Genomic DNA, 21,993 nt, shown 5'->3' with positions numbered 1-21,993 from the left:
ACATATCTGAATGGGAGAGGGAAGCAGAGTTGAAGTGGGTTGCTACTGGGAGATCCTGTCTGTTGTGGCGGACGGAGTGGAGGTGCTCGACGAAGCGGTCCCCCAATCTGCGTCGGGTTTCACTGATGTAGAGGAGGCTGCACCGAGAGCACTGGATGCAATAGATGACCCCAACAGACTCACAAGTGAAGTGTTGCCACACCCGGAAGGATTGTTTGGGGCCCTGAATGGTGGCAAGAGAGGAGGTGTAGGGACAGGTGTAGCACTTACGCTTACAGGGATAAGTGCCGGGTGGGGGATCCATGGGGAGGGACCGGGTTGTGTAGAAAATTGGCTGACTAGCAGAAGAAAAAGAGTGGGAATGAGGGGGGCCTTTTTTGGTTGGCTCCCAGTGACAAGTGGTGTTCCACAGGGGTAGGACCGCTTCTTTTCACATATCAATGATTTGAATGACGGGATTAAGGGCCTTATGGCCAAGTTTGCAGACGATATGAAGATAGGTGGAGGTGCAGGTAATGCTGAGGAAGCAGTGAGTCTGCAGAAGGAATTAGATAGATTAGGAGACTAAGCAAAAAAGTGGCAGATGGAATATAGTGTCTGGAAGTGTATGGTCATGCACGTTGATGGAAGGATTAAAGATATACACTACTTTCTAAATGGGGAGAAAATCCAAATATCAGAGGTGCAAAGGGACTTGGGTGTCCTTGTGCAGGAGTCCCTGCAGGTTATCTTGCAAGTTGAGTCAGTGGTAAGGAAGGCAAATACAATGTTAGCAGTCATTTTGAGTGGACTTGAATATAGAAACCAGGATGTGTTGCTGAGGCTTTATAAGACATTGGTCAGACTGCATTTGGAGTATTGTGAGAAATGTTGGCCCTTTATCTAAGAAAGGAAGTGCTGGGTTTGGAGAGAGATCCAAAGGAGGTTCATGAGAATGATCCCAGGAATAAAAGGGTTAACATATGAGGAGTGTTTGATGGCACTGGGTCCGTACTTGCTGCAGTTCAGAAAAATGAGGGGTGACCTCATTGAAACCCATTGAACATTGAAAGAGCTAATGGATATGGTGAGGATGTTTCCTATAGCGAGGGAGTCTAGGACCAGAGGGCACAGTCTCAGAGTGGAAGGACGTCCATTTATTATTTCTTTATTTATTTGGAGATACGGCGTGGAATAGGCCCTTATTGCCCTTCAAGCAGCGCCACCCAGCAATCCCCTAATTTAATCCTATCCTAATCACGGGACAATTTATAATGACTAATTAACCTGTCAACCAGTATGCCTTTGGATTATAGGCGGAAACCAGAGCATCTGGAAAAAACTCATGCAATCTCGGGGAGATCGTACAAACTCCTTACAGGCAGCAGTGGGAATTGAACCTGGGCCACTGGTACTGTAACCACAGTGCACCCCAGAGATGAGGAATTTCTTTAGCTGGAGGGTGGTGAATCTGTGGAATTAATTGCCACGTTTGGTTGTGGAAGCCAAGTCATTGGGTATATTTAAAGTGGAGGTTAATCGACTCTGGTAGATTAGAAAAGGTATCAAAGGTTACAGGGGGTATGCAGGAGAATTGGGTTGAGAGTTATAATAAATAACTCAGCCATGATTGAATGGCGGAGCAGACTTAATGGGCCAAATAGCCTAATTTTGCTCCTGTATCTTATGGTCTCACCCAGAGGTAACCTATGCAGTAACAGGGAGAACATACAATCTCTTTACAGATTATATCTGTATTATGTCTGTGGTGGCCAGTGCTATCATGTTTGCTGTTGTGTGCTGGGGCAGCAGGCTGAGGGTAGCAGACACCAACAGAATCAACAAACTCATTCGTAAGGCCAGTGATGTTGTGGGGATGGAACTGGACTCTCTGACGGTGGTGTCTGAAAAGAGGATGCTGTCCAAGTTGCATGCCATCTTGGTCAATGTCTCCCATCCACTACATAATGTACTGGTTGGGCACAGGAGTACATTCAGCCAGAGACTCATTCCACCGAGATGCAATACTGAGCGTCATAGGAAGTCATTCCTGCCTGTGGCCATCAAACCTTACAACTCCTCCCTTGGAGGGTCAGACACCCTGAGGCAATAGGCTGGTCCTGGACTTATTTCCTGGCATAATTTAAATATTACTATTTAATTATTTATGGTTTTATTACTATCTAATTATTTATGGTGCAACTGTAACGAAAACCAATTTCCCTTGGGATCAATAAAGTATGACTATGACTGACTATATAAATAGTTATATAATAAATAGAGATGATATAAATAGTTGTCTAACCCAACACACCCCCCTCAACAGCTCACTGCACAATATTCACCCCACATCTCCCCTCCATTTTAAAATACAGTGAAATTACTCCTTTGTACACTCAGTGGTCACTTTATGAGGTACACCTGTATACCTGCTCGTTAATGCAAATATCTGATCAGCCAATCATGTGGCAGCATCTCAATGCAGACATGGCCAAGGAGTTCAGTTGTTGTTCAGACCAAACATCAGTATGGGGAAGAAATATCGTCCAAGTGACTTTGACCGTGGAGTGATCATTGGTGCCAGATGGGGTGGTGTGAGTATCTCAGAAGCTGCTGGTCACCTGGGATTTGCACCCTCTGAGTTCACAAAGAATGGTGCAAAAACAAAAAAAAAATCCAGTGAGTGGCAGTTCTGTGGGTGGAAATGCCTTGTCAATGAGAGAGATCAGAGGAGACTAGTTAAAGCTGATAGGGATGTGATAGTAATTCAGATAACCACACGTTACAACAGAGGTGTGCAGTGCTGAATGCACAATACATTGAATCTTGAAGTGGATGGGCTAGAGCAACAGGAGACCATGAACATACACTCAGTAGCCACTTTATTAGATAAAGCTTATAAAATGGCCACTGAGTATATATGTCTACATCAGGTGTGCTGGATATCTGTATAACAGCAAGCTAAGAGAGCTTTCTAACCCGTGCCAAAAGCAGTCGTGGAAAAATGCACTGTAACAAGAACCCCACTGAAACACTAGGCATTGTGAAGAATCAGAGCAAGTGTGTAGAGAGTGCTGGCCAATGTTGAATTTGCCAATGCACACTATCCTACTGTCCTACTAATCCATTTGGCTTGTGGTCCATTAAAGGTTGCAGCTCATAATTACTACACTTTCTGCCAAACTATTTGCATTATACTTGGAGATTTTTACAGCTTTACGAAGCTGGATTTACAGTAAACATATCTGACATATTTCTCAATGCAGATTTTATCGCTTTTTCTGTGTAATCTCAGAAGGTCACATATAACAGGTGGCACTACGCATAGAATAGGAAGGAATGGACATACTGAGTAACTAATCTAAAATATTTGACTCCCTGAAGGGAGATGATTCTCTAAGGCCAAATATCTCCTCAGGCTCACAGCTGGATTTCTCCTTCGTGCATTTTCTGTTATCTCTTTGCTCTCTCATCCCTGACTGCACCAAACACACTGAAATATCTTCAACTTTAGTTTCAGGGCCGTCCCCCTTACGGTTTCCTGTGATCCCAAACAGAAGAACTGACAGTCCGCACCACTCCTTTCAGCTGGGTAAACAGAAACGTGGCTCTGTAGTCAGGCAGTTAGTTGCGGAACTGAGTATGACCAACAACCATGAACGGGTGGCAATGCCGTTGCTGTCGACTGGTGGGATCGGTCAGTGATTCTCCAGCCGCTACATCTAGCAAGTCAGGCCTCTATGGAGCATGGTTTGATATGGGTAGCGAAGCCGTTAGCAAATGAGCCAACCAACTTTCGTAGACTTTCGTAGAACATAGAACAGCATATACAGGCCTTTCCACCCACAATGTTGTGCTGACCGTTCAAACTGCTCGAACATCAATCTAACCCTCCCTCCTACATAGCCCTCCAATTTTCTACCATCCATGTTTCTTAAATGCCCATAATGTATCTGCCTCAACCACCATCCCAAGCAGAACGTTCCATGCATTCACCACTCTCCGTGTAAAGAACTTGTCTCTGACATTCCCTCTATTCTTTCCTTAAAATGACGCCCCCAGTATTCGCCATTTCCACCCTAGCAAGCATCACTGTCTGTCCACTCTTTCTATGCCTCTTTCCATTTTATACACCTGTATCAATTCACCTTTCATCTTCCTTCACTCCAAAGAGGAAAGCCCTAGCTTTCTCAATTTGTCCTCTTAAGATAGGCTTGCTAATCCAAGCAGCATCCTAGTACATCTCCTCAGCACCTCCCTAAAGTTTCTACATCCTTTCTATAATGAGGCAACCAGAATTGAGCACAATATTCCATGTGTGGTTTAACCAGGGTTTTATAGAACTGCAACATTACCTCGCAGCTCAAACTCAGTTAGAACCATAGAAAAACTACAGCACAGAAACAGGCCTTTTGGCCCTTCTTGGCTGTGCCGAACCATTTTCTGCCTACTCCCACTGACCTGCACACGGACCATATCCCGCCATACACCTCCCATCCATGTATCTGTCCAATTTATTCTTAAATGTTAAAAAAGAACCCGCATTTACCACCTCGTCTGGCAGCTCATTCCATACTCCCACCACTCTCTGTGTGAAGAAGCCCCCACTAATGTTCCCTTTAAACTTTTCCCCCCTCACCCTTAACCCATGTCCTCTGGTTTTTTTTTCTCCCCTTGCCTCAGTGGAAAAAGCCTGCTTGCATTCACTCTATCTATACCCATCATAATTTTATATACCTCTATCAAATCTCCCCTCATTCTTCTACGCTCCAGGGAATAAAGTCCTAACCTATTCAACCTTTCTCTGTAACTGAGTTTCTCAAGTCCCGGCAACATCCTTGTAAACCTTCTCTGCACTCTTTCAACCTTATTTATATCCTTCCTGTAATTTGGTGACCAAAACTGAACACAATACTCCAGATTCGGCCTCACCAATGCCTTATACAACCTCATCATAACATTCCAGCTCTTATACTCAATACTTTGATTAATAAAGGCCAATGTACCAAAAGCTCTCTTTACGACCCTATCTACCTGTGACGCCACTTTTGGGAAATTTTCTATCTGTATTCCCAGATCCCTCTGTTCTACTGCACTCCTCAGTGCCTTACCATTAACCCTGTATGTTCTACCTTGGTTTGTCCTTCCAAAGTGCAATACCTCGCACTTGTTTGTATTAAGCTCCATCTGCCATTTTTCAGCCCAGTTTTCCAGCTGGTCCAAGTCCATCTGCAGACTCTGAAAATGTTCCTCACTGTCTACTACACCTCCAATCTTTGTATCATCAGCAAATTTGCTGATCCAATTTACCACATTATTATCCAGATCATTGATATAGATGACAAATAACAATGGACCCAGCACTGATCCTTGTGGCACACCACTAGTCACAGGCCTCCACTCAGAGAAGCAATTCTCTACTACCACTCTTTGGCTTCTACCACTGAGCCAATGTCTAATCCAATTTACCACCTCTCCATGTATATCTAGCCAGTGAATTTTCCTAACTAACCTCCCATGCGGGACCTTGTCAAAGGCCTTACTGAAGTCCATGTAGACAATATCCACTGCCTTCCCTTCATCCACTTTCCTGGTAACCTCGTCGAAAAACTCCAATAGATTGGTCAAACATGACCTACCACGCACAAAGCCATGTTGACTCTCCCTAATAAGTCCTTGTCTATCCAAATGCTTGTAGATTCTGTCTCTTAGTACTCCCTCCAATAACTTACCTACTACCGACGTTAAACTTACTGGCCTATAATTTCCCGGATTACTTTTCGATCCTTTTTTAAACAACGGAACAACATGAGCCACTCTCCAATCCTCCGGCACCTCACCTGTAGACAGCGACATTTTAAATATTTCTGCCAGGGCCCCTGCAATTTCAACACTAGTCTCCTTCAAGGTCCGAGGGAACACCCTGTCAGATCCCGGGGATTTATCCACTTTAATTTTCCTCAAGACAGCAAGCACCTCCTCCTTTTCAATCTGTACAGTTTCCATGATCTCACTACTTGTTTCCCTTAATTCCATAGACTTCATGCCAGTTTCCTTAGTAAATACAGACGCAAAAAACCTATTTAAGATCTCCCCCATTTCCTTTGGTTCCGCACATAGCCGCCCACTCTGATCTTCAAGAGGACCAATTTTATCCCTTACAATCCTTTTGCTCTTAATATACCTGTAAAAACTCTTTGGATTATCCTTCACTTTGACTGCCAAGGCAACCTCATGTCTTCTTTTAGCCCTCCTGATTTCTTTCTTAAGTATTTTCTTGCACTTCTTATACTCCTCAAGCACCTTATTTACTTCCTGTTTCATATACATGTCATACAACTCTCCCTTCTTCTTTATCAGAGTTGCAATATCCCTTGAGAACCAAGGTTCCTTATTCCTATTTACTTTGCCTTTAATCCTGACAGGAACATACAAACTCTGCACTCTCAAAATTTCTCCTTTGAAGGCTTCCCACCTACCAATCACACCTTTGCCAGAGAACAACCTGTCCCAATCCACGCTTTTTAGATCCTTTCTCATTTCTTCAAATTTGGCCTTCTTCCAGTTCAGAACCTCAACGCTAGGACCAGATCTATCCTTGTCCATGATCAAGTTGAAACTAATGGTGTTATGATCACTGGAACCAAAGTGCTCCTTACACAGACTTCCGTCACTTGTCCTAACTCGTTTCCTAACAGGAGATCTAATATTGCATCCCCTCTAGTTGGTCCCTCTATATATTGATTTAGAAAACTTTCCTGAACACATTTTACAAACTCTAAACCATCTAGACCCCTAACAGTATGGGAGTCCCAATCAATATATGGAAAATTAAAATCCCCTACCACCACAACTTTATGTTTCTTGCAGTTGCCTGCTATCTCTCTGCAGATTTGCTCTTCCAATTCACGTTGACTATTGGGTGGTCTGTAATACAATCCCACTAATGTGGCCATACCTTTCCTGTTTCTCAGCTCCACCCATAAGGACTCAGTAGACAAGCCCTCTAATCTGTCCTGCCTGAGCACTGCTGTAATATGTTTCCTAACAAGCAATGCTACTCCTCCACCTTTCATTCCTCTGCCTCGATCACATTGGAAACATCAGAACCCTGGAATATTAAGCTGCCAGTCCTGCCCCTCCTGTAGCCAAATTTCACTAATTGCTATAACGTCATAATTCCACGTGTCAATCCACGCCCTCAACTTATCCGCCTTCCCCGCAATACTCCCAGCATTGAAATATATACACCTCAGAAGATTTTTACCACCACTCACAACCTTTCTATTAGCGGATTATACTAGCCTGCAGTTCTCCGAGTAATGAAGACTAGCACACCATACACCTTCTTAGCCACATGTTGTGCCAATCTGTCTAGTGCTTCCCCCCCACAGAGCCCTCCAATTTAAGAGTCTCCTAAATGTTTCTAAAGTATCTGCCTCGTATCACCAGCCTTGGTAGCGTGTTCCATGCACCCACCACTCTCTGTGTTCAAAGGAACCTACCATGATATCCCCCCACCAATACTTTCCTCCGGTCATAGTTTGAAGGCATTCACAAAGTACAGTACTGTGCAAAAATCTGAGATACATATATATTGCTAGGGTACCTGAGACTTTTGCACAGTACTGTATTTGTAAACGTGGAGCAGAGAGCAAGTTTGTAAATCTGGCAGAACAAAGGATGTTGAGATTGGTGAGGGTGGAGCGCCATAGAAGGTATGTGTTTGGGTGAAACCAGGATTCAAAGTCAAAGTGATCTGATACATTAACATTGTTTCTCCTTCCACATATGCTGCCTAACCTACTGAGTTTTCTGTTTCTTTTTATTTTGTGGTCCTAGTTTTCTAATTGTTTCAGGGGTTGGGTTGTGATAAATCATATCACCATGTGGTACCATACTCCAAGTTCTGAATTTTGTAATTGGAAAGACTTACCTACAGGAAAGAGATCAATAAGATTGAAAGAGTACAGAGAACTTTTACGAGGATGCTGCCGGGACTTGAGGACCTGAGTTATAGGGAAAGGTTTAATAGGTTAGAACTTTACTCCCTGGAGTGTAAGAGAGTGAGAGATTTGACAGTGGTGCAAGTATACAAAATTATATTGGGTATATAGATAGAGTTAATGCAAGCAAGCTTTTTCCACTGAGGTTGTGTGGGACTAGAACTAGAAGTTACAGGTTAAGGCTAAGAGGTGAAATATTTAAGGGAACCTGAGGGGGAACTTCTTCATTCAGAGGGTGATGTGAGTGTGGAATGAGTTGCCAGTGGAAATGGTAGATTCAGGTTCAGTTTCAACATTTAAGGGATATTTGCGTGAGTACATCGATGGGAGGGGTATGAGGGCTAGGTCCAGGGTGTGGATTGATGGGGCAAGGCAGAACAGCATTTCAGCCAAGACTAGATGAGCCATAGGGCCTGTTTCTGTGCTGTCGTGCTTTATGACTGTGACTAAAAGCAGGAAAGAAGCAAGGAAGGTCAGCAGTACAGAGAAAATGTTCTAAAACTGAAATGTGTATGGGTGGCAGGGTTGAGCTATGTCTCTACTAAAAGAGGTGTAAGCCACTCCTTGCCTCCACTAGCCTGCAGATCACCTTTGGGTAAGGTGTAACACCTGCTTAGCCCCCTCCCCAAAATCAGGATCAGGTGAAGCGGCGGGAAGAGGTGGTGGGTGGTCGTACGAGCAGCTGGCGCATATCGCAAGTCCTGGTTATGTGACCACTGACACCGGGCAGACAATCTCTGAAGAGTATTGATAATGGCCGGGGTCACCCGTCTTGTAAAGACACTGTCCAGAAGAAGGGAATGGCAAACAATTTTTGTGCTTTGATTAGGCCAAGATAAGACCATGATTGCTCACGTCAATATGACACAGCACATAATGATGATGATGTGTACGGAATAAGCTCAGGTGTCTCCAAAATGGCATTGTACCTGAAAGTAAATCTTCACTTACATTCATTTTTCTGTTTGGTTGAGAACTTTTCTTTTTCTTTCAGAAACTGGCAACTATCCCTGTGACTTCATTTGTCAGTGACCAAAGCAAGAGTCTTTATGAGAAATACATTCGCTTCTGCTTTATCAAGGTCAGTCTATTGGTTTAACCGCGCTCTGCATCTGGTAATTCAAGAAGAACAAAGTACAAATGTATATTTGTGCAAACCTACTTAGTACATTGTGTAAAGTGTTTTCTTTTATTTTTTTCAAACAGCAAGATAGTACTTTGGATTCAGCAGAGGCCATTCTGAAGAACTGGGGATGAAAGCCATGCCTTCACTGAATTCTGGTCATTGTCATGAAAGAATGCATCAAACCGTAGTGGCCTCTAATTTCATCTCAAATAAACAAATAACCTTTACTACTTTATTTTGTTAAAGCCCAGATGATTTGGTCAAATAATGGAAAGAACTGGCGGTCTGTTAAACACTGTTTTAAAATGAAACTTCATCTTTTCAGTTGGTGTACTTTCTCACTGCTGTGGCACATGTAAAGAATAAAATGCGTACAGTACCCACCCGGCAAGCATCATGGGTTGTGCTACTGTCGCTGCTCACAGACTCCTCTGCAGGCTGGATTGCATGGCACAGGGAGGAAACGGGAAAAATCTTCCCTGAGGCATTTGCTTTTACCGCATGGACTTGAAAAGGAAGGAAGCAATTGAACTGAAGGTGAAGTGGATCAGTACCCGTGTCTTGATTTTTAGTGAGATGCTGCACCTACTGATAGCCAATGAACTTTTTGTTGTTATCCAAACAAAGGCGGAACTATATTCACCTGTAATCACTGGCCGTTTGGTCAGCTACTGCAGATAGAGGTAATGTTACACCCACAGAGGTGTGCAGAAGTTTGGGCACCCCTGGTCAAAATTTCGGTTACTGTGAATAGTTAAATAAGTAGAAGATGAACTGATCTCCAAAAGTCATAAAGTTAAAGATGAAACATTCTTTTCAACATTTTAAGCAAGATTAGTGTATTATTTTTGTTTAGTACAATAGAGAGTGAAAAAAAGGAAAGGAGCACTATGCAAAAGTTTGGGCACCCCAAGAGATTTGAGCTCTCAGATAACTTTTACCAAGTTCTCAGACCGTAATTAGCTTGTTAGGGCTATGGCTTGTTCACAGTCATCGTTAGGAAAGGCCAGGTGATGCAAATTTCAAAGCCTTATAAATACCCTGACTCCTCAAACCTTGTCCCAACAATCAGCGGCCATGGGCTCCTCTAAACAGCTGCCTAGCACTTCGAAAATTAAAATAAATGATGCTCACAAAGCAAGAGAAGGCTATAAGAAGATAGCAAAGCGTTTTCAGGTAGCCGTTTCCTCAGTTCGTAATCTAATTAAGAAATGGCAGTTAACAGGAATGGTGGAGGTCAAGTTGAGGTCTGGAAGACCAAGAAAACTTTCTGAGAGAACTGCTCATAGGATTGCTAGAAAGGGAAATCAAAACCCCTGTTTGACTGCAAAAGACCTTCAGGAAGATTTAGCAGACTCTGGAGTGGTGGTGCACTGTTCTACTGTGCAGCGACACCTGCACAAATATGACCTTCATAGAAGAGTCATCAGAAGAAAACCTTTCCTGCATCCCCACCACAAAACTCAGCGTCAGAAGTTTGCAAAGGAACATCTAAACAAGCTTGATGCATTTTGGAAACAAGTCCTGTGGCCTGATGAAGTTAAAATAGAACTTTTTGGCTCCAATGAGCAAAGGTATGTTTGGAGAAAAAAGGATGCAGAATTTCATGAAAGGAACACCTCTCTAACTGTTAAGCATGGGGATGGATCGATCATGCTTTGGGCTTGTGTTGCAGCCAGTGGCATGGGGAACATTTACTGGTAGAGGGAAGAATGAATTCAATTAAATACCAGCAAATTCTGGAAGCAAACATCACACCGTCTGTGAGAAAAGTCAAAAATGAAAAGAGGATGGCTTCTACAACAGGATGATGAACCTAAACACACCTCAAAATCCACAATGGACTACCTCAAGAGGTGCAAGCTGAAGGTTTTGCCATGGCCCTCACAGACCCCGATCTAAACATCATCGAGAATCTGTGGATAGACCTCAAAAGAGCAGTGCATGCAAGACAGCCCAAGAATCTCACAGAACTAGAAGCCTTTTACAAGGAAGAATGGGCAAAAATCCCCCAAACAAGAATTGAAAGTCTCTTAGCTGGCTACAGAAAGCGTTTACAAGCTGTGATACTTGCCAAAGGGGGTGTTACTAAGTACTGACCATGCAGAGTGCCCAAACATTTGCTTTGGGCCCTTTTCCTTTTTTGTTATTTTGAAACTGTAAAAGATGGAAATAAAAAAGTAATCTTGCTTAAAAATATTAAAGAAATATGTTATCTTTAACTTTATGCCTTTTGGAAACCAGGTCATCTTTTACTTGCTTAGCTATTCACAGTATCAGAAATTTTGACCAGGGGTGCCCAAACTTTTGCATACCACTGTATATAAGACCTTAGTTAAACCCCACTTGGAGTACTGTGTTCAGTTCTGGTCACCTCATTACAGGAAGGTTGTGGATGCTAAGAGAGCGTGCAGGGATGTTGCCTGGATTGGGGAGCATGCCTTATGAGAATAGCTTGAGTGTACTTGGCCTTTTCTCCTTGGAGCAACAGAGAATAAGAGGTGACCTGATAGAGGTGTATAAGATGATGAGAGGCATTGATTGTGTGGATAGCCAGAGGCTTTTTGCCAGGAGTGAGATGGCTAACAGAGGAGATATAGTTTTAAGGTGCTTGGAAGTACGTACAAGGGGGATGTCAGAGGTAAGGTTTTCACACAGAGAGTGGTGGGTGCGTGGAATGCACTGCCAGCAAAAGTAGAGGTGGATACAACAGGGTTTTTTAAGAGACTCTTATATAGGTACATGGAGCTTAGAAAAATAGAAGGCTATGCAGTAGGGAAATTCTAGTGCAAACACGAGGTGACACGAGGCAAACACGAGGCAACTTCTAGAGTAGGTTACATGGTCGACACAACATTGTGGGCTGAATGTGCTGTAGATTTTCTGTTTTACTTGCTCGTAGTGGCTCACACCAAAGGAGTTGATCAGGCCTGTTGATTGTGCAGGGACTCAGGGGAATGGGGAGGTCACACTGAAGAGTTCAAGTCCTCTTTGCTCTGCAGTTTTCCTCTCCTCCATTGCAGCTTTTAAGCCACGATGATGTACCTCCCCAACTGTAGTGGTTACTTGAGAACAAACTATAAAACCGCTGAGAGACTGTGTACTGGAGTTAACACTGTATGACACGCCTCCAAATAACTGCGTTCCAAGTAAAAGAAAAGTACTTTGATCCTTTATTCGGAAACAAGCAAAAACTAACGATCTTATAGCGATAAAAAACTAACTGAACTAAATTTGCAATATAGCAAAATAAAAGTAATTAGCGTTCAAATTAGTGCAACTAAGCAACCAATAAAAAATATCACCCCGGCTCACTCCCTCTCAACTAAACTTAAGCAAACTAACTAACTAAACTGCTATCATGAGAGGCTGGATAAACCTGGGTTGTTTTCGCTGGAGAGGACAGGCTGAGGGAAGATCTGATGGAGGTTTATAAGATAGAGTAGACAGACAGCATCTGTTTCCCAGGGTTGAAATGTCTAATACCAGAAGGTATGCATTGAAGATGAGAGTGGGTAAGTTCAAAGGGGATTTGAGGGTAAGTGTTTTACTCAGAGAGTCATAGGTGCCTGGAATGTGCTGCCTGGGATCGTTGGTAGACACGTTAGATATTTTTAAGAGATGTTTAGATAGGCACATGGATATAAGGAAGATGGAGGGCTATGGACATGGTGTAGGTAGGAGGGATTAGTATTTGGGTGTTTTTGATTTGTTTTTCAGCTGGTTCGGCACAACATTGTGGGCCGAATGGCCTGTTCTTGTGCTGTACTGTTGTATGGTCTATGTAAAACAGATTACTCATTTGCATCTACCTCATCCCAACGCAAGTGTCAAATTACCATACTCCATAATAAACGTGCAACACAAAATACAATACAGACATAAAGTCGATACATGTCTCTGTCACCAATGTTCAGTGAAACAGTGACGTGACAGCTGTGACTTGCATGCGGATGTCCCAAGTGAGGAATTATTGCTACTTTCCACATTGCTGTTGCCTAATTTGGGGGAATAGGGAGTGAAATGGTGCCATAAGACTGTTTAGCACACCAACCTCCCTGTAGATTCCCATCTACCATATTGATATGGGGTTTGTTATTGTCAAATGTACCAAGATACAATGAAAAGCTTGTCTTGCATACTGTTCATACAGTCCAAATCATTATTGAGCTAAAATAAGGTAAAACAATAACAATGCAGAGTAAAGTGTAAAACTACTGAAAAAGTGCGGCACTGGCAAACAAATTGCAAGATCATAACGAGATAGATTGGCAATTGAAGAGTCCATCTTATCAGACAAAGGGACAGTTCAATGGTTTTACAACAGTGGGTAGAAGCTATCCTTGAATCCTGCTTCCAGATTTTCCTATCTTCCACTTGAGGGGAGAGAAGAGAGAATGTCTGGGTTCGGTGGGGTCTTTGATTATTTCCATTGTTAATCTAAACCTTGTGTTATCCTGCCTTAGTATTCTCATATGGCAAATACATCCACTTCACAAACCAGCACTAAGTTCAGTACATGGCTCTTTCTCAGATGGACTGAGGAAACATTTAGGACTATAAGACCATACAACAAGACATAGGAGCAGAATTAGGCTATTCAGTCCATTGAGTCTACTCTGCCATTTTATTCCCACTCAACCCCATTCTCCTAGCTTCTCCCCTTAACTATTGATGCCCCCACTAATCAAGAACCCATCAACCACCACTTTAAAAATACCCAATGATTTGGCCTCCACAGCTGTCTATGGCAATGAAATCCACAGATTCACCACCCTCTTTTTGAAGAAATTCCTTAACTGTGTTCTAAAGGGACGTTCTTCTATTCTGAGGCTGTTCCCTCTGGTCCAACACTTTAGGAAACATCCTCTCTATCTCCACTCTATTCAGGCCTTTGAGTATTCAAAAGGTTTCAATGAGATCTCCGCCACCCCCCGCCAGTCTTCTAAACTCCAGTGAGTACAGGCCAAGAACCATCAAACACTCCTCATATGTTAACTGTGATAAAGTTTACGGGAAAGGGAGATTCTCAAGATTCCTGTAAACAATGGATTCAGTACTATGTCTGTGACCCCAGTGTGTTTGAGTGATGTCTCACAGCTGCCTTCTTTGGAGCAAGATAATTAGGGTTTGGCCAAATCCACACCAGATGTCTCTGGGCTTTTCACACCTTTTGATTTTGACAAAAAGCAGTACCTGATGGAAATTAGACAGAACATTCCTTTCTTAATTAAAGCATAAATTTGGCGGATGTTCTTATGTTTGTCATTAAGTTGTGGCTCCAGCAAACCAGGTAGGAGATTCTTTTCTTTAATTAAGGTGGCTGGAGTGTCTAACAAATTGATTGTACTTTTGTATCAATAGTCTATTGACCTGACCGGAATAGTTATCAAACTGATTGTTCTCTGTATCAATAGTCCACTGACTTGGCTGGAATAGTTATCAAACTGATTGTTCTCTGTATCAATAGTCCACTGACTTGGCTGGAATAGTTATCAAACTGATTGTTCTCTGTATCAATAGTCCACTGACTTGGCTGGAATACTTATCAAATTGATTGTTCTCTGTATCAATAGTCCACTGACTTGGCTGGAATAGTTATCAAACTGATTGTTCTCTGTATCAATAGTCCACTGACTTGGCTGGAATACTTATCAAATTGATTGTTCTCTGTATCAATAGTCCACTGACTTGGCTGGAATAGTTATCAAACTGATTGTTCTCTGTATCAATAGTCCACTGACTTGGCTGGAATAGTTATCAAACTGATTGTTCTCTGTATCAATAGTCCACTGACTTGGCTGGAATAGTTATCAAACTGATTGTTCTCTGTATCAATAGTCCACTGACTTGGCTGGAATAGTTATCAAACTGATTGTTCTCTGTATCAATAGTCCACTGACTTGGCTGGAATACTTATCAAATTGATTGTTCTCTGTATCAATAGTCCACTGACTTGGCTGGAATAGTTATCAAACTGATTGTTCTCTGTATCAATAGTCCACTGACTTGGCTGGAATACTTATCAAATTGATTGTTCTCTGTATCAATAGTCCACTGACTTGGCTGGAATAGTTATCAAACTGATTGTTCTCTGTATCAATAGTCCACTGACTTGGCTGGAATAGTTATCAAACTGATTGTTCTCTGTATCAATAGTCCACTGACTTGGCTGGAATAGTTATCAAACTGATTGTTCTCTGTATCAATAGTCCACTGACTTGGCTGGAATAGTTATCAAACTGATTGTTCTCTGTATCAATAGTCCACTGACTTGGCTGGAATAGTTATCAAACTGATTGTTCTCTGTATCAATAGTCCACTGACTTGGCTGGAATACTTATCAAACTGATTGTTCTCTGTATCAATAGTCCACTGACTTGGCTGGAATAGTTATCAAACTGATTGTTCTCTGTATCAATAGTCCACTGACTTGGCTGGAATAGTTATCAAACTGATTGTTCTCTGTATCAATAGTCCACTGACTTGGCTGGAATAGTTATCAAACTGATTGTTCTCTGTATCAATAGTCCACTGACTTGGCTGGAATAGTTATCAAACTGATTGTTCTCTGTATCAATAGTCCACTGACTTGGCTGGAATAGTTATCAAACTGATTGTTCTCTGTATCAATAGTCCACTGACTTGGCTGGAATAGTTATCAAACTGATTGTTCTCTGTATCAATAGTCCACTGACTTGGCTGGAATAGTTATCAAACTGATTGTTCTCTGTATCAATAGTCCACTGACTTGGCTGGAATACTTATCAAACTGATTGTTCTCTGTATCAATAGTCCACTGACTTGGCTGGAATACTTATCAAACTGATTGTTCTCTGTATCAATAGTCCACTGACTTGGCTGGAATAGTTATCAAACTGATTGTTCTCTGTATCAATAGTCCACTGACTTGGCTGGAATAGTTATCAAACTGATTGTTCTCTGTATCAATAGTCCACTGACTTGGCTGGAATACTTATCAAACTGATTGTTCTCTGTATCAATAGTCCACTGACTTGGCTGGAATAGTTATCAAACTGATTGTTCTCTGTATCAATAGTCCACTGACTTGGCTGGAATACTTATCAAACTGATTGTTCTCTGTATCAATAGTCCACTGACTTGGCTGGAATAGTTATCAAACTGATTGTTCTCTGTATCAATAGTCCACTGACCTGGCTGGAATAGTTATCAAACTGATTGTTCTCTGTATCAATAGTCCACTGACTTGGCTGGAATAGTTATCAAACTGATTGTTCTCTGTATCAATAGTCCACTGACTTGGCTGGAATACTTATCAAACTGATTGTTCTTTTGTATCGGTGGCCTTATAACTTCTGACAATTCTGACATCAGGCGGTGAACTTGTAGAACCGCCGGGGAGATGAGAAAGGGTCTTTCCCTGATGTCGGGTCCAAGTTCACTGGCTGAGCTCGAAGAAATAAACGGGTGAAAAGATAAGTAACGATCTTTTTGTGCTGTCGTTATTTGATCCAGCAAAGTTACGTTTACAACCGCTTCATTCCCGGATCATCCTTGTGAATCTCCCTGGATATATAATCAAGGAAGTTCTTCTCCCCTACCTTTCCTTTATTTTAAGACGTTCCCAATTTAATATATGGGTGAATTAGCCCACAATATCACCTTCTTGCACATCTTCAAAATTTCCCTTCAGATTTGTTCTAGTTTTTTTTTCCACTGTTTGAGAGGTAATGAAATACCCCAAGAAGCATGATCATACCTGTTTACTTTCTCAAAACAAAATGGGTCCTGGACATCCTTTCCTTCCAACAGGACAATGTCTTCCAACATCATTTCAGCTTTTCTTTCTCCCTTCCCTATCTGTACTGAACACTTTGCATCTATAAATATGAAGCATCCAGTCCTCACCCTATCACACCATTTTCCCACATGACTATCAATTGTTGCTTACCAGCCGTGTTCACATTTTATGTGTTTACATGCACATATTCTTTGTTGAACTCATAAATCTTCCTTAACCACATTAGCAATCTTCCCTACAAGGTCAATGGTCCCAATCCCATTCAAGTACAACCTTTCCCTGTTGAATTTATGCCTCCTGCCCTAGAATTGATTCCAATGCCTGAATCCACTCTGAAGTCCTCCCTCCTATACTGCTCCTCAAGATAGACATTGACGATCCTTATCTCTCTATTTCTATGCTCACTCCATGGCACAGCAAGTAATCCGGAGGTTACTACCCTTGAGGTCCTTTGTATCTTCCTAGCTGCTGAAATTTTGCTTGTGGATCCTCATGTCTTTGTCATCGATATGTATAACAGCTTCTGGGTCACTCTCTCCAGTCTAGAATGTTATATGCCCTCTCCTTGAAGTCTTTTACCCCGTTGTATTCATATGGACATTCACAATGGAGGTCCTATTATACTAGACTGTCTGACTAATTATCGGAACTACTCTCCCGATAAACTTTATACACTTACTCATGCTTCCCGAGCTTTCACTGGCCCAGTGGTGCCATGGCATTGGAATAATTCCTTCACTTTGTTACCACTGCAGTGTTCTCCAGTTCTGAGCACTTTTCTGAGGGTGGGACTTCTGCATTTCCAACTTCCTCCTCTTGTTCCAAAAGCCCACCAATGGCATGCCCACGTCCTGGAGAAGAAGGACATCAGAGTTGTATACTTTGATAATAAATGAACCTTTTGGACCTTTAGAACGTGTGCCTCCATAAACCCTCAGCCTCCCTGATGCTCTTCATTTGCCCTTGAGCTTGGAAATCCTGAGCTCGAGCTCAAGCAGCTGGAAGTACCTTCTGCACGCACAGTCCATAGGGACATGCAAAGTGTTCTGGAGTTCCCACATTCCCCATAGGGATTGAAAACAATAGGCCTCAGCTGCCCATCCATGAGCCAACAAAACACTTGAATCCCTCTTTTCAAATTTAGATAGTATCTTAATTTAATATCAGGGCTCCAGTTTCACTGTCTCCTGCTATCCCTCATCAACCTCTCCTAGTCTAACAAAATACCAGAACTGAGCCATGTCCCTCACTGCACTAATTCTGGGTTCTTGGATTGGACTGTTAAATTGGACTTTATTTGCAACTTAACCATTATTTTCTAGTATTTTTTCTAACTATTTACAGACAGCAAAGCCATTTGCGTTTGATCCCTCTCACTCGCCGCTGCCGGAGGAAGGTGCCGGACTCTTGGGTCTCAGGCAAGTTTTGGTCGGTACAGTTTGTGGTTCAGACTTGTTTGCAGAGGCTAGGCAGTTCATGTTATATGTGTTTTTGCTTTTTAATTATTCATTTTTCTATTGCTATTTTGTGCAATTTTGATCAGAACGGACTGTCACAGCAGCCAACAACACAGTGCTAAATTAAACATTGCTAGACTGTTTCAAGAACTCTGCAATTTGAGGTTTAATATTCTATCATTCACTCACTTTAGCTGTTTTCTCAATTTCTTGTGTTGGATGTTTGATGTTTTCTTTGAACTTGGTTTTGTTCCGTGGTGTCGGCGGGAAGACAGTTCTCAGGGTTGTATACTGCATACATAGTTTGCTAATAAATGTACTTTGAATCTGTACTTAACTGTTTAGTATGTTTCCTAGTGGTCACAGTATGTACGTTTGTATATGAAGTTGTTCAGTGTGGCCACAGTATGTATATGCAGTTGTTCAGTGTGCCCCCTAGTGGTTACAGTATGTATATGCAGTTGTTCAGTGTGTCCCCTAGTGGTCACAGTATGTATATGCAGTTGTTCAGTGTGCCCCCTGGTGGTCACAGTATGTATATGCAGTTGTTCAGTGTGCCCCCTGGTGGTCACAATATGTATATGCAGTTCAGTGTGCCCCCTGATGGTCACAATATGTATATGCAGTTGTTCAGTGTGCCCCCTGGTGGTCACAGTATGTATATGCAGTTGTTCAGTGTGCCCCTGGTGGTCACAGTATGTATATGCAGTTGTTCAGTGTGCCCCCTGGTGGTCACAGTATGTTGTATATGCAGTTGTTCAGTGTGCCCCCTGGTGGTCACAGTATGTATATGCAGTTGTTCAGTGTGTCCCCTGGTGGTTACAGCTCTTTGTATTCTGGAAAGCTCAGGAAACTTCTCTGCTGCATTGGCAACAGCTTGCTCTCCATATCGTACTGCCCTGGCTTGTGTATCACATAGACAGCTGGGACACAATATCCACAATCGACCCTGACTGACGAGGGCCTCCATAAAACGGCTGGCCGTGCGGTGATGCTATCTTTCCTCTTTTTACTTCAGGATCAGGATCAACTGGCATACGTTGTGAAATTTGTCATCTTTGCAGCAGCAGTACAATGCAATACATAATAATAGGAAAAGAAACTGCGAATTGCAGTAAGTGTGTATATATAAAACAGGTAAATTAAATAACTAGAGCAAAAAATACAAATAGTCATAGTCATACTTTATTGATCCCGAGGGAAATTGGTTTTCATTACAGTTGCACCATAAATAATTAAAGAGTAATAAAACCATAAATAATTAAATAGTAATATGTAAATTATGCCAGGAAATAAGTCCAGGAGCAGCCTATTGGCTCAGGGTGTCTGAACCTCCAAGGGAGGAGTTGTAAAGTTTGACGGCCACAGGCAGGAATGACTTCCTATGACGCTCTGTGTTGCATCTCGGTGGAATGAGTCTCTGGCTGAATGTACTCCTGTGCCCACCCAGTACATTATGTAGTGGATGGGAGACATTGTCCAAGATGGCATGCAACTTGGACAGCATCCTCTTTTCAGACACCATCGTCAGAGAGGCCAGTTCCATCACTGGCCTTACGAATGAGTTTGTTGATTCTTTTAAAAAGACCTGATAAAAAGAACAAAGACCTGATAAAAAGTAGTGAGGTAGTGTCCGTTCAGAAATCAGATGGCAGAGGGGAAGAAGCTGTTCCTGAATCGTTGAGTGTATGCCTCAGGCTCCTGTACCTCCTACCTGATGGTAACAAGGCATGACCTGAGTGATGGGGGACATTAATGATGGATGCCACCTTTCTGAGGCATCGCTCTTTGAAGATATCCTGGATACTATGGAAGCTAGTGCCCAAGATGGAGCTAACTAAATTTACAACACTGCAGCTTATTTTGATCCTGTGCGGTAGCCACCCACCCCCACCCATATCAGATAAAATGCAGCCAGTTGGAATACTATCCACAGTACATCTGTAGAAATTTGCAAGTCTCTATGGTGACAGATCAAATCTCCTCAAACTCCCTTCTGCTCCTGTTACTGTCCATTTCTCAATTTTCTTTGTTCTATTAATGCTCAATAAAATGATTGTGAAGCAACAAGTTTACAGCCTGTTTCCTGACTTCTGAAGGAACACTTTGACTGTCCATGTGCACCCATTACATCCTTCTGCACTGGTCCTACTTACCTGCATCAAGTCCATAGCTATCTATCCCTTGTGCTGTATGAGATTACTCTACGATGTTATAATACACTTGTTTTTGCTGTATTGTAGCTCAGAGAACAAATACCTCGAAGTTATTTTTCAAATTTATTTTTATTTAGAAATACACCATAACAGGCCTTCTGGCCCAATGAGCCCACACCATTCAATTACCTCCATGTGACCAATTAACATATACAAACGTTTGTAAGACCGCAAGACATAGGACCAGAACTAGGCCATTTGGCCCATCGAGCCTGCTCCACCATTCAATCATGGCTGATCCCTTTTTTCTCTCCTACCCCCACTCCCCTGGCCTTTTCTCCATAACCTTTGATGCCATGGCAAATCACGAACCTATCAAATTCCACCTTAAATACACCCAATGACCTCGCCTTCACAGCTGCCTGTAGTAACAAATTCCACAAATTCACCACCCTCTGGCTAAAAAAATCTCTCTGCATCTCTGTTTTAAATGGGTGCCTCCCTATCCTGAGGCTGTGCCCTCTTTTCCTAGATTCCCTCACCATGGGAAACATCCTTTCCACTTCTGCACTCCAGGCCTTCCAACATCCAGAAGGTTTCAGTGAGATCCTGCCCCCCTATCCTTCAAAATTCCAGCGAGTACAGGCCCAGAGCCATCAAACATTACTCAAATAATAATCCTTTTATTCCTAGATCATTCTAGTGAACCTTCTCCAATGTCAGCACATCTTTTCTCAGATAAGGAGCCCAAAACTGTTCACAATACTCAAAGTGAGGTCTCACCAGTGCCTTAAAAAGCCTCAGCATCACATCCCTGCTCTTATATTCCAGACATCTTGAAATGAATGTGAACATAGTGTTTGCCTTCCTCACAACAGACTCACCCTTTAGGATGTTCTGCACAAGGACTCACAAGGCCCTTTACATCTCAGATTTTTGGATTTTCTCCCCATTTAGATAATAGTCTACACTTTTATTTCTTCTACCAAAGTGCATGACCATGCATTTTCCTACATTGTATTTCATTTGCCACTTCCTTGCCCATTCTTCCAATCTAAGTTCTTCTGCAGCCTTCCTGTTTCCTTAACATGACCTACCCCTCCACCAGTCTTCATATCATCTGCAAAAGTGGAAACAAAGCCATCTATTCCATCATCTAAATCATTGATATACAGCATAAAAAGTAGCATTCGCAACACCAGTCTCTGCAGAACGTCACTAGTCACTGGCAGCCAATCAAAAAACGGATCCTTTTATTCCCACTCGCTGGCTTCTACCAATCAGCCAATGCTCTAACCATGCTAGTAACTTTCCTGTAATACCATGGGCTCTCACCTAGGTAAGCAGCCTCATGTGTGGCATCTTGTCAAAGGCCTTCTGGAAGTCCAAATATACAACATCCTCTGCATCCCCTTTATCTATCCTACTTGTAATATCCTCAGAGTTCCAACAAGTTCATCAGGCAGGGTTTTCCCTTAAGGAAACC

General features: G+C 42.3%; 1 protein-coding gene across 9 annotated transcripts in view; it reads left to right on the top strand.

Annotated features, from left to right (window-relative positions):
* The window catches only part of LOC140205764 (kynurenine--oxoglutarate transaminase 3-like), a 113,792-nt gene extending 104,448 nt beyond the window's left edge, over nucleotides 1–9,344 (top strand). For all 9 annotated transcript variants that reach the window (XM_072273385.1, XM_072273390.1, XM_072273389.1 and 6 more), the window contains 2 exons: nucleotides 8,980–9,066; nucleotides 9,192–9,344. In XM_072273385.1, the coding sequence (XP_072129486.1) occupies nucleotides 8,980–9,066; nucleotides 9,192–9,242 (138 nt within the window). In that variant the 3' untranslated portion in view covers nucleotides 9,243–9,344. The remainder of the gene's footprint in view (nucleotides 1–8,979; nucleotides 9,067–9,191) is intronic.
* Nucleotides 9,345–21,993: the final 12,649 nt, after the last annotated feature.

This window comes from Mobula birostris, chromosome 12 (assembly GCF_030028105.1).
Source record: "Mobula birostris isolate sMobBir1 chromosome 12, sMobBir1.hap1, whole genome shotgun sequence".
NCBI lineage: Eukaryota > Metazoa > Chordata > Chondrichthyes > Myliobatiformes > Myliobatidae > Mobula > Mobula birostris.
Note: the sequence above shows the minus strand (reverse complement) of the source record. Positions and strands in the feature narration are given on the sequence as shown.